Raw genomic sequence first — 13,239 nt, 5'->3', positions numbered from 1 at the left:
TGATTTGTGATTAAAAATGCGACCCAGGTGGCTCTGAAACCCAAACACAAAAACCATTTCCCCTATTTTATAGAAGCGTCAGTGTGACTCTAATTACTCTACCTGCTCACCACTGGCTATTTGTCAACTGACTCTAGCTTTTTTTTTTTTTTTTTTTAAATACACAAAGTCTGGAGTCCAGGTCGTTACTATAAAATGTGATTTATTAAACAGCATACATTAGCATTATTACATAGAAACAGGTGCATCATGATTGCTTGAAGTGAGGACTGTAGATTGGTCTGAAGATAAATACTACATTCGTCTTACAGTGTGACAGGCTGTTCTCTTGGCCCCTTTATGAACACGTAATTGTGTGTTTATCTTGACAGCTTCCGCAGTTCTCTTTGGCTAAACTGAGCTCCTACAGTTATGTTCTGTCAGCTGATTCTTCCCTCTTGGAATGCTAATGACAGCAGAAAACGGGACTGAAAACCGCTGTCGCTAACTTTAACTTCATCTCAACATAGGACTCCTCCAATCAAGTCTTCACCCAGCATTAACTGATACCTCCAGGCTAGTTGTGGCCCACATTAATGTTACTTGGTTCTTTTTGACTGTTCAGCAGTGACACGAGAACAGGCATCTGAAAACACGTTCAGTCGCTGTACCTGCATATTCGTCGTTATCAGTCTGTAGTAATCTGTAAAATAGTACCATTCTACTTGTGAATATTCCTGATTTCTGCTCCCGGCGGCTGCAGTTTGGATAATTTCCAACGTTGCATGTTAGTGTTACTGTTTTACTAGAGATGTGAGGATGATACTGAAGCTTGATTCTCTGTGCTGTTTTGAGGTTTACAGTCCACTAGATGTCACTGTGCTTTTGTCGAGTATCTCAAAGATTTACGTTTTTCAGGACACAGACAAAAAAGCTTCACAAGACTTCATCCACCTATTCTAGACAGGTGTAGAGCTGAATAACAGTCATTTCATGTCTATTGATTGCTGCATTGTGAGATTTTCAGGGCTGACACATATTTTCCTTATTGATTAGTGTGCTCATTCAATTTTTGACTTAAACTGAAAAATGTGCATTATTATTATTCTGATTTCACTCAGCCTAAGGTGATCTGTTTACAACAGCATGTTTTATTCAACCACAGACCAAAATATATTCGGATATTTTGTTTATCATAACATGAAAGACAAAACACAATTGACATTTGAAAATCTGAAACAAGGAAGCAGTGGCCATTTTTGCTTAAACTTTACAATTGTTAAAAGATAATGAATGAGATGCAGATGAATAGTGTCCATACTGTGAACACATTCCTCTTTCAAATGTGGGAAATTTGGAGGACACTGTGAAACGTCAAAGTAAATGTAGTGCATTTAGTAGTAGAGTGAATCTGGATGTTGGCTAGGTATTTCTAGTAATGTAAATAGAAGTCCACAAGGTTGTCCACTCAAGTCTGGCAACACTGACAGCATTTATCTAGCCCTGTGCTTTTCAGTGACAGTTTCTGAACTTGTTCTGTCACACATGCAACTAACCGATCTTAGAATACTTAAGTGGTCTGTTATGAGTGCAGACTACCACATACTGGTAGCCTACATCCAAAACATAAAGGAAGATGCACCATTTTTCTTGGTAGACAGCAACGACGAAAACTCTGAAGAAGGAAGATCTCGTAATATTTAAATTTCTTTGGAAATGCGAATGATACAAATTATCTGAGGGAGGCAGCGCCGAGGAAGTTGTGCTTAATGACGTAAAGATAATTTTGCAGTTGGAGAAGAAGTCATTTCTTGATTACCTCCTCTTTCAACTTATCAGCCAGATGTTTTCTCTTCTGCAGCTTCTTCCTCTCCTCGGCAGATATCTCCTGTGTAAAAAACACCCAATCAAGCACTAGAGTTAACAACCTGATCGATAATATCACCAGCAGTGGCTTCAGACAAAATATCGAGGGAGAGGAAAAGCAGAGAGACCACTAAAATATAACCAAGCACACATCTAGATATGTAGGAGCTAGAAAACTAAAGGAAAGTAGCTGGTTTTGGAAATATGGACATTCTACACTTATTGATATTTATTGATATCAAAAAGCCTTATTCAAAACTTAAAGTCTAATAGGCAATTAACTACTGTTGAACAGCTCAGACTACAGTCAATTCCTTTTCTGTGTTAGAGGACTGAGAAAGTTTATGTGGCACAATATGACAGAAGAGAGCACTACGCAGCAAAACCAGAGCAACACACTAGGTGTTAATGACCACACGTTCACATCAGGGGCAGCTGATGGATCACCTTCTGTTTGGAGGAGTTAGCAGAGAGCTGTGCTGGTTGAGGAGGAGGGGTACAGGCCCCATTCCTTTGGGGCTGACACACTGCCTCCTGACAGGTCAGATAAAGGGAAAAGGACACGAAGAACAAAACCCAATAAATAAATCAGGAGGAAGAAAAATGGAAGAAATGGAAAAAACTCAAAGGGACCAGAATTGAATCAACACATTTTCTTTGCACTTAAAATCATCCACAGATGTTCACTGTGCCTAAAGTAGTCAAACCTCCGACCTCTTTTGTTGGGAGAAGAAGAAAGATGAAGGAGGGCAGGAACAGTTTGTATTTACCGGGGGTGTGATGGGTGCTGGTGTGGGACTGACAGGTGCCTCCTCCGGTGTGGTTGTCTGCCTGGCTTTCTGCTGTTCTTTCTTCAGTGCCAGCAGCTTGTCTCGCTGCTGACGCAGATACGCTGCCCTCTGCTGGAGCTGCTCCTGCTGTGACACTGACAACTCCTGGAAAGACGAGGACATGAGGGTGAGACAGGGACACAGCAAAACGACATGTATATATGAATTGATTTGGCCATAAAACAAAACACAAAAATGGTGCTTTCTGGAGTCATCATGCATATGTCAGCAGAATAAATGCCATGAACTACATATCATAGCTGATTTAGTGCATGTAGCAGCCTCACAAACTCACAGTATATGGCTTCGAGAAACCAGCCTCCCTATGTGCCTCCTCCAGCCACAACTCGGCTGCAGTCTGGCTGCTGCTGCTGCTCTGCTCCTTGGTTTGAGGACTACTGCCGAGTGAGGGTTCACCAAACTTCACTGGAGCTCTCACTGCTGGTAGAACTCTAGACTCTGCACTGGTACTGCCACAATCTGTACAGAAGAGTTTGGTCATATGTAGCTTTCTCAGGTTCATTGTTTGCTATAAACAATATAATACGTTAATAGCAATATTGGTAAAAAAGAGACAAAGAGTAAGAATATCAGTTCACTTAATGCACTCTCACAATTTATTTTAGTGTTTGTTTCTCTTCTGAGTTACCTGCTGCGGGTTTAGACCCGGAGCTGCTCTTTGCTGCCCCTTTCTCATCTCCACCTCTTGGGGCAGATGGCCTCCTCTCTTCTTTTATGACAGAGTTGCCGTTAACCTGAAGGCATGTTGAAAAGCAGAAGCGACAAAGCCATATCCAGTGCTCATACTGTAACTTGTGGACACTAGAGTAGAGGAATATTTCTGGATACTAAAAACATGAACCACATTGTCTTTACAAGCTACATGACCAACCCACCATAAAGACTCTGAAACCCATATGAGCCTCACAGATGCAATGATGCCTAGGTCTTAAATACCAATAATAACATACTTAACACTTTATTAAGGTTTGGAATTCTGTATTAGTAATTAGATATAGAGTTGAAATGTTACTCATGTATCCTTTGCACTGGGCAGTACACTGTGCTGCATGTATTATTAGGCCACTGATTAACATGTTGCTACACAGGTGGTTCAGTTACCAGTTTAAGTTTAATGCTTGGGTTTCTGTGTACTACTGGGATGTGGTGATCATTACTGCTGTTGTCACCGTCCCCCTCAGCTTTGGTCTTACCATGAAAGAAATAGCACATGGAAGACAGTATCACATTATAAAGCGGACTAGAGGATATAATGGGAACCACTGTAACCACATCACTCTTAGTTTTAGGTGCTATGTGCAAAAAGAGTGAGAAATGATAAAACATAAAAGTCATAGTGAGATGTAACATAGTGAAGCTACAGGTTTCACACATATCACCCAATCTGCTTATGTTGGAGCTTGTCCACAAAGGCCGACAAGATAAAATGAGCTTACACAGTTTGGCTGGGCCAAAGATCTTATTTGAGGCTCATGATGTCTTACCTTGGCAGTGCTGCTTTGTTGCCTGAGAGCAGAGGGGGTGTTCTGAACTTCGCTGCTCTCTGCCACTGGCTTATCACAGCAGCCTCTGGAAGTGGAACCAACCTCTTCCTCTACAAGCAGCCTCCTAGACATTTCCTCATCATACTCCTCTTTTGACTTTCTGAAGAGAAAAGTAGAAGGAGAAAGAAATCCCAGTTTTTAATTTAGTCCAAGCTAAAAAAATAATTTTAAACTGGTTCTGCTACATTCACGAGCTAATTTGGTCTGTTTCAAAGTATGTTTAGTTTCCCAGGTGTGATAATAGCCTTACTAATCTGAGTTAAGCAGGTTCTTTTGTCCATTTAGCCTTCGGGTAATGGACGAGTAACCAGGGAAATCATTTCCATGTGGTAACCGTGCTATGCTCTAACTTGGTCACAGGAATCACTGGGACACCACATACCAATCCTTTAATTTAATTTAACAACTTTAATTGTCTTAGAGGAGACTTCCGCAAAGCATTGAATGACATGCAATAGGACCGGCTGAGATCCTTGTTCTACAGAAATACATTTGGACAGTCAACGACACCTGAAGTTTCTGAACTGTCTTATTCTAGTGGCATTTTTCAATGCAAATAGACACAAGTTTACACCAATTAAAAATTATTTCTTCAGTATGCATGACACTATAAAGTACATTTAGTTGCCTTAAAATTCCCAAGCTGGACTTGCAATTCGGGCTAAAGAAAGCATTTAATTTATTGTTCATTCATGTGGTTGTAGTATAGCACTATACTAACAGTATACTGTATGTTGTCCAAAAATGGGTCATAGAAGATAACGAGCAAACATGAAAAGGAAAACCTGTTAGTATGAAGACTCCTCAAGATGATTTTCATCCTGTCACTTACCTACATAACCTACACTGAAATAAACTGAAACCAGTGGTGATTTGTAAAGGGGTGAAATGCAGGATAATACAGTGCTGATAAGCAGCCAAGTTAACCTAGTAAGACAAAAGGGGATAGAAATACTATTTTTCTCAGTTGCTGGTTCAGTGTCAATCCCTAAATTAGCTGGACCCTAAGAAGCTTAACTGTAGCCACATTAGACTTGGTGTGTTCTACTTGGTCAGGCTTCAACTGACAAAATCCCATTAGAGAGCAGGGCCAGGAGCATCTAGATACTAGATAGGGCACATATAGTAAATGGACACCTAAAGAAAAGTAAAAATGGCAACTGAATAAATGAATATGCAATGACAAAGTTTTTATAGGCTTCAGGCTGTTACACTATGTGGCATGTTCAGACAGCTTTACAAATTTTGTGGTATTTGCCAATTCCCCCCAAAAGGGTCGATGTAGGTAACGAAATTCACAAGTGATTCAGACATGGGATATGTGTCATGAACAGGCTATATGTAGTTTTACTGACATGTTTCATTGCAGCAGCTTTAACAATTCTGTAGTTACTGTACGTATGAAGGAAATCAGGAATTGGGAAATCTGATTGCAGACATGCTATGCAATATGAAATTCTTCATTTTATACTATTATTCTATTCTCTACGACATTTATGAGACAATAAATTAAATGGAACATGCAGCTATCTATGGGGGTATTGATTATGCTATTGATCAGTTCTCAAACATGCACCTCCTTTTGAACAGAAGGTGTTTATCGGCCTAAAACAACTGATTAAGACAGAGGAATAGGTAGAGAAATAACATGCGACTTACTTAAGAACCTCCTGCAGAATTTTCATTTCTTGCTGCTGCAACTCTGACATTACGTCCACACCATCAGTGAGACACTCTGGGAGGGCCCCTACAAACACAGGTATATTACCTGCAGCTCTAGCAGTTGTGTTTTACTTTTACTAAGTGTGTGATTGCTTGAATGTATGTGGGTTAATTCAGCCTACCATTTCTTTCTTTAATGACCCTGAGAGCTTGAAGCTGCAGCTCCATGTTCTTTTGGACCATCAAAGAACGAAATATCTGGAAGTCATCTGTAGCCAGAATAGGCTGGAACACTGACTGAACAACAAAAAACAAATATATATATATATATATATATATAAAAGACACAGAAAAATCAATGTAGAAAATCATCTGTGACTGCAGAAGATGGGCAAGTAAATAAAGCTACACTTACTTTCAGTAAATATTAGTGTGAACATAATATTAAATAATTTTAAATAAATTAAAGTCGAGTTTTTCCTCTCCACTGTCACCTAGTATTGCTCAAGTGGGACTGTTGGACTGAAACCGAATTGAAGAAATAAACTGAATTAAAATTGCAAAGCTACAAAATAATTTAATTCAACTGACAAGGGATTTGGAAATTCCAGTCTTCTTGATTCTAGTTTAGTACTTCAAACATGCTCTCTAGCACTGTGTCTACACCCATTCTTGACCAAATTTTGTGCTTGATTTTTATTTACAAGAATAAACTTTTCAAAAAAGGAGCTGCAATGTGCTCCACTTAGGAAAATAGTAATAAACCAATTCCACACAATAAACAATGCAGGATAATGATGTGCCTGACGATGCAGAACTCCAGCTTGTAACTTAAGTGTTCTTAGTACAACTGGGCCATCAGCTTCTCAGTCTCCACACTTAGCTTCTCTCTTTCTCCTTCTCACTATTACTCTTTTGCATTTGTCAGTCTCTCTTATCTGTAGGCCACAGTTACACTATATCCTGTTTCTGTGAGTAATTTAAATGTACAAATGTTTAAATCAGATGAGATAGAGAACTAAACAGAATGATTTAACGAAGCAAATTTTCAGTTTTTGGAGGGTTTGAAAATCCTATGAAAAAGGAATCCAAAAAGCAGCTAAAATATAACACTAAACTTGGCAAAATAAGACCTTTGTACAACTGCGTGAAACAGCAACAGCAATTTCTTCTACAGTTAATCTTTGTTTTAGGGAATTTGGCCTGCTTTCTAGACATTAACTATTTATCTCAGTGTTAACAAATTAGATCCAAGTCTCCTTGGGGCTGCAGTGAAATCCAGATATCAATTTCTAGCAATCTGGCACAGCCACATTTAACCCTAAACACTTATCCTACCCTGTTTCATACAGTAGTTACACAAGATGATAAACATGCAGAGACAAGTATGAGTAGGCCATTGGGCTTTAGGGTTGAGAATTATTGCGATAAGGAACCGCAAGGGTTACGTTCCAATTCAAAGCCTTCAAAGCCTTATCTGCATGAACTAATTTCTGCATAAGGCACAAGCACCTTTTGTTATAGCTAGCATACTGTAAGAACCACTGAACAAATACACAGACCTTGCAGATCCACAGATATGTGGTACTACAAAAAAATGACAACATAGAAGAATATTGTGTCCAGGGGAAAAAGTAAAGTTACAAAAACATAATGAAATACCTGATATATTTACATAGTTAAGCTAGAAATAAACGTCTGATGAAAACTCACTTTTTAGAACTGACCTGTCTTAACAAGTGCATAACTATGGTGATGGTATGCACTCTGCTAAGTGTAATATAGTGAACATTCACTCTTTTGACACTGTTCTCTTCTGCTTAAAGTTGGATTTGTCCCATCAGACACTGTTTGGATATCCCTCCTCAGGCTGACAAACTGGCACTTAAATATGGCAGAACTAAGTTTAGTTTAAAATAAATATATAAATATGGTTGTAAGTTACAGTACTGTGTAGAACTGTTAGGCAATTTAGATGTTTATGTTATGTTCTTATCCATCTTGCATTTTCACATGGAAGGGATCGGTCTCAAATTATCTTAGCAGCAAAACCACAACTCCAACAAACACCATTGCAAAAGAATGTAGCATGGGCTATGCAACAGTGCACCAATCCTAGATGTATCAAATAAGTCTGTGACTGCAGTCTAAATCCACTGCAGAATTGCAGGCTCCAGGATGACTGAAATAACTTACATGGCTATAGCCATACAGTGTGCCAAGGCAAATTAGTGCTGTTCTAAAGGAAAACGGTGCTCTCTCCCAACATTGATTGGATTTAGTTTTTTCCTCTTTATTCCACTTTGAATGAAGTTGACTGATATAAGGTATAATACTTGAAAGATGGTATAAAGACCTCTCGTTTGGCAGCAGGGAAAAGCAACATAAATGGGATTGTGCAAGCAAATTCTATCCTTAGTTCTTCATTCAGGTTAATTGTTAGACAGAGAGTGTTGAGCCAACAGAGAGCTTAAGGTACCTGCAGAGTTTGGGACTTGGCAAAAGGAGAAGTGCATGCATCCAGAAACTGCTGCTCATTGATGCCAACGTCCTGCATGTAATTCTCTAACAGCTTCTCCACCTGCAGAAACAAAGCAGCTTACATAAGTCTAGTTTGTAGAGTCAGCAATATAAAACCACTGTAGAATGACTTTGCTCTGAAATTAAGTAATATATAATAATGATAAATAAATATACATTTTTTTCAGTGGACAGATTTTACATATCTGGATCACAGGCTGTAACTTACCAATTTTTTATATTGCTCGTGTATTTCTGTGTATGATAACTTATTTTCATCTTCATCGTCAAAAACTGAAAAAGGCAAAATTAATAACACAGATTTCAGTAAAAAGGCATTCATACAAAACCTGAGTGACACTTAAGAAACAACCTCGTCATTTTTCTATTGACCTACCCAACTACACTGATTGTGTTTTGTAGCATTATTAGCACGTAAAACGTCAAACTATATTAAATATATGATAATGTTAGCTAAGGTTTCCACCTTAGTTAGCTAACTATGCCGTGGTTACTTCTACTCTAGTATAACTTGCTAGCGTTAACTTTATCCTAACATGCGTTGCTCAGTGTTGTGGCAAATGGTCTGAAATTCACATTTACTCGCAACAGTGTCAGATATTGAGTATTTTTGTTATCAGACAGTCTAAAACACCACAAAAACAAATGTAGGCTAACTAAACATAGCACTCACACGTTAGCGTTAGCTTAGCAACTGCGCTAACGATTAGGTTAATGACTGTGTCGCCACTACGCCAGACTAACCATGTTGGATCACTTCTTTTTTTTTTTTTTACCTGTACACTTGTTTTCCATAAAGTCCGTGACAGGTATGACCCACTCGGGACTCCCCAGGTATCCGACGATGCTCTCAACTACCCACTCGCTGTCATTCTCAGCCATGTTGGCTGCTGCTGTGCAACAACAACCACAACAGCACCCGCACCGCGACGGTTTTTCAGCTCGGCGCGTCCAGCTCCGCTACGGCACGGACATACAGAGCCCAGACGGATGGAAAAAGACATCTGGTTCACTGTCGTTCACCAGCTAGTCCCCACAGCGCGACACGGTCCGCGTGTCGGAGACAGGACGGTCTCCGGGGGAAGAAGTGCGCACTCAGGAATTTGCAGCGGTGAGTGGTGGTGACGCCTAATCGGTTGCTGGGGTAACCGTGACGTCAGCGCGCCGCCCGGGTCCAGCCAGGTAGCAGAGACAGGAGCCGCCTGAGTGTCTGCAGGGGACGCTTCACTTCAGGGAGCTCAGCACGATCACAACGTGCAATTACAGTTTGAGGAGGTGGACAGCGGAGGTCAGAGTGGTTGGGATGGGGTGCAGCTGTGGGACATGCCCTACAGTGGGTGGATGGTGGAGGGGAGGCGGCCTCTCCCTCACCTTGTCCCCTTCTAGGTCCACTCCTGTCAGATACACTAAATGCAAAAGTAATAAAGGTCATTTTAGCTTTTGATTTGATGTTTGATGTAAGTTTTACTTTACTGCAGAGGCCCCTTAAGTTACCTTGTCGTACCTGCTTATTGCTGAAGAGTCATGAAGACTTCAGACTCAGGTTACTGTGGTTAAATGTTCCATGAAGATATGGCAAGATGGAAAAGAACCTAAACATATAAAGTGTATTTATTTATTAAGATTCTGTCATATCAAAACTGCTGAACACAACAGTGCTAGCTAGCTCTGTCTTCTCATCTTATGTCCTTTCTTTATTTATGCCCAGGAAAGAATTATTTTTGCATGACCAATACATCCCTAGCAATCCTCTGCAGGTACTGTGTCCAGTACATGTGTTTTAAGGGGGATATTTAACTTTTCAGTTCCAATTTCCTCCTGGCACGAGTGAACTAGTTTCACCTTTGGGGCAAATCAGGAGACTATTACTAGTCATTATTTAGCCCATAGTTAGAATATGTTCCTGTAGCAGCTATGCTCTGCTTAGCCAGATGCCTTTCAATTCAGGCCACAGTGTAATGATTTACTAAGGATTACCTTCTGAGGTAAGCCACCTTGCTTTAATTAACAACCTTTGAGTAAAAGAGATCCAAGTCGTTTACACCTAAACATAAACACACAGAGAAACTAAGAGCTTAGAGTACGTGTTTTTTTTTTTATTAAGAGTAAAAAGTTAGGGAGATCAGATAATTCAGTAATGTGCATAAACAAGGATATACAATAAATATACATTCATTCTGTATCATTAAAGGTATATAAGATTTCAGTATCATCATCTCTAGAAAGGCTCATAGCTACTGTGCACAGTTTATTGAGGCAAGGCATGCAAGCAACAGTCATGCCATAAAAATTCAACAGAAAAAAGGTGGACAACATTAAAAAGCTTTCACAATGAGCATTATTCTGTTTAACTTTTTGGCTACTTCAAATCCAGCTACTATAATTAAAAAAAGAAGTACTCAATCATATACAGAGTATTCAGTGAAAATGTCATTCAGTCTTCTTTAATCTCACTAGGATGGGTTAGGGAGACAGTGCAAAGTTTTTTGCTTATATTTTGTGATTTTCATGTACCATATTGTAAACCTTGGCATCTGCAACCTTGGCTATCACAACTGATCTCTACTGAAAATATATGCAATTAAAGGTAAACATTTTTCCATGGTCAAAATAGTAATAGTTAAATAAAATAAACAAGTAATGTACAACAAACACTTGGGTACAGAGTGTAAACAGCATTCCTGCCCCCTGTGTGACAATCATACATACAATAATAGCAGCATAAAGTTGTGAATCTGACACCAGACCAGATGACAAATTATTAGAAATACAGTGTGGTGACGTAGTGATGTACAAGAAATATGTGGACACCATGACTGAGCTCTGTTTCTTCTCATTTATATATATATATTATATCAGGAATGGTCTTTGTGGAAGGATAGCAGCCAATAAATCACTTTTTGTGTTTCAAGTTGTTCTAATGTAAAAGCTGATAAATAGATACATCTGGCCATTATTACTGAGCATCTAATCTAATAGTGGCCCAAGTTAAGTTAAGTTAAAATTAGTCTCCTATTACAGCAGGTGAGAAGAAATGGTCTTGCTCATGACATCCTCTAGATGGCAGAAGTTCTCCACTGTGACCAGATTGTCAATGGTTTTCACTGATGTATCAGTGATTTTCATGTTATGAAAGAACAAAGTCTGTTTGGCAGCTTACATTTGACCTCCAGCATGCACAAATATTCTATACTGCTCTGAAAACTGGTGAAACCCTAGATGGATTTCATTAAAGTTCAGGTGTCATTTTATTTAGGGCTTTAAATAATGATTATTTCTGCATCCAGTTAACTTACTGATGAAAATAAGCTGCAATCACTCCCTCTCAAAGCCCTTGTTGACAAAGGTCAATGTTCAAATGTCTTCTTGGGTTTGATCATGAGACAAAACACCTAAAGGTATGCTGTTCGATTTTATAAAACAGCAGCAAAACCCAGCAAATATTAACATTTGAGAAACTGGAACCTGAACATGTTTGGTATTTTTTGCTTAAAAATATCTTTAAAAATGACAGATTAATATTTGTCTATTTCTGCTCCCTGTTATTTTACCACGGTGAGCCTGTCTGTCTTTCGCACTGGCCTAATAGTTCATTCTGCTACACAACTTTAGACAAAATACTGATAACAGTTGTGCTCCTTTCACATTAAAGCACTGGACATGACATCCTACAAATTGTTAAAAGTATCACTACCTAGCTCTCGTTTTCACGTTTACTTCATTAATGGCTTTTGAAGTTTAAAAAAGGCTTTTACATTATAAACCCACAGGTGCTGTTGCTAAAACTAGCACTCATATAAAAGAGTAAGGTCTGAAAGCGACATGCAATCATTCAAAATGCAAATAAAGGTAGCTACAAGCTTTAATTCAGGGCTAAATATGATGTTCTTCACTAACAATCCTGTATTTTTATTTGTTCTGACTCCACATGGTAAAGGTAATATATAAATTCAGTCACGGTCATGACATTACAGGCCATGCCCCTGTCCTTGAGGTTAAATTGCAGCAATTGCAAGCACTGTTAAAAATTCATTGTATTGATTTGGCTGACAGCACAGACCCTCTGGCCCCTTCTTCTGACAGCTTCACAGCATTGCATTTGGAAGTATACCATAGGTATACGTTCAGTAGAGTATTAATGATTATAAGGAACCTTTCAGATCAATGGCCCCTCTTCCTGGCTCTGACTTACTGCTTTTAACTTTTAGTAATGACAGCCATAGTTTTTCAATGACTATAGGGCATTTGGGGATGTAATAAACACTGTAGAATAGAATAAACATAATCTGATGAGTCTCGTTAGAGCCCCAATTTGAAGCCAACCCTCAAAGTGAGTTATGGGGTTGTTGTTGTTGTTGTTGTTGTTGTTTATTACAGGACTGATGGGACAAATTCAACTTTGAGCAGAAGAGAATTGACTTGTTTTAGCACCTTGGCTGTGAAGTTTAAAGTGTTATTGAAATTAGTATATATTGTAATTTATGAACATATTTTAACAGAAGAACATAATAATTCTATTCATCAACTGACATATCTGAATAAATATATTGTCAGGTCCTCATGTTGTTTGTTTTTTTGAATTTCATTTGACCAACTGGTAAACTGGTAGTTTCTGATTGGTTTGATCAGGGATAAATATCTAAAGTTAGTGGTTATAATAAGTTAGAGATGCACAAAACTATTTCACATGAAGCTAAGTTGCTACCAATTTGAGTACTAAGAAGTTGCACATGTAAAGCTGTGTTGAAAATCTTCCACTACTTTCGAGCACATGTTCATTCGTATATGTAGCTACC

At 38.8% G+C, this 13,239-nt stretch overlaps 1 protein-coding gene across 2 annotated transcripts; it reads right to left on the bottom strand.

Moving 5' to 3' along the window:
* Positions 1-182: 182 nt before the first annotated feature.
* cfap36 (cilia and flagella associated protein 36) lies at positions 183-9,588 on the bottom strand. 2 transcript variants are annotated; one of them, XM_026354145.1, is made up of 11 exons: positions 9,220-9,588; positions 8,652-8,716; positions 8,382-8,483; positions 6,085-6,199; positions 5,900-5,987; positions 4,181-4,340; positions 3,325-3,430; positions 2,971-3,155; positions 2,616-2,780; positions 2,293-2,379; positions 183-1,867 (listed from the first exon to the last, which is right to left on the bottom strand). In XM_026354145.1, the coding sequence occupies exons 1-11, from the start codon at positions 9,323-9,325 to the stop codon at positions 1,784-1,786; spliced, it is 1,263 nt and encodes a 420-aa protein (XP_026209930.1). In that variant the 5' UTR covers positions 9,326-9,588; the 3' UTR covers positions 183-1,783. The 2 variants fall into 2 exon arrangements, with proteins under 2 accessions (XP_026209930.1, XP_026209931.1); XM_026354146.1 differs by lacking the exon at positions 2,293-2,379 and having other exon boundaries at positions 9,220-9,586.
* Positions 9,589-13,239: the final 3,651 nt, after the last annotated feature.

Source organism: Anabas testudineus, chromosome 15 (assembly GCF_900324465.2).
Source record: "Anabas testudineus chromosome 15, fAnaTes1.2, whole genome shotgun sequence".
Taxonomy (NCBI): Eukaryota; Metazoa; Chordata; class Actinopteri; order Anabantiformes; family Anabantidae; genus Anabas; species Anabas testudineus.
The sequence above is the reverse complement of the archived record's forward strand: the minus strand, read 5'-3'. Positions and strand labels throughout refer to the sequence as shown.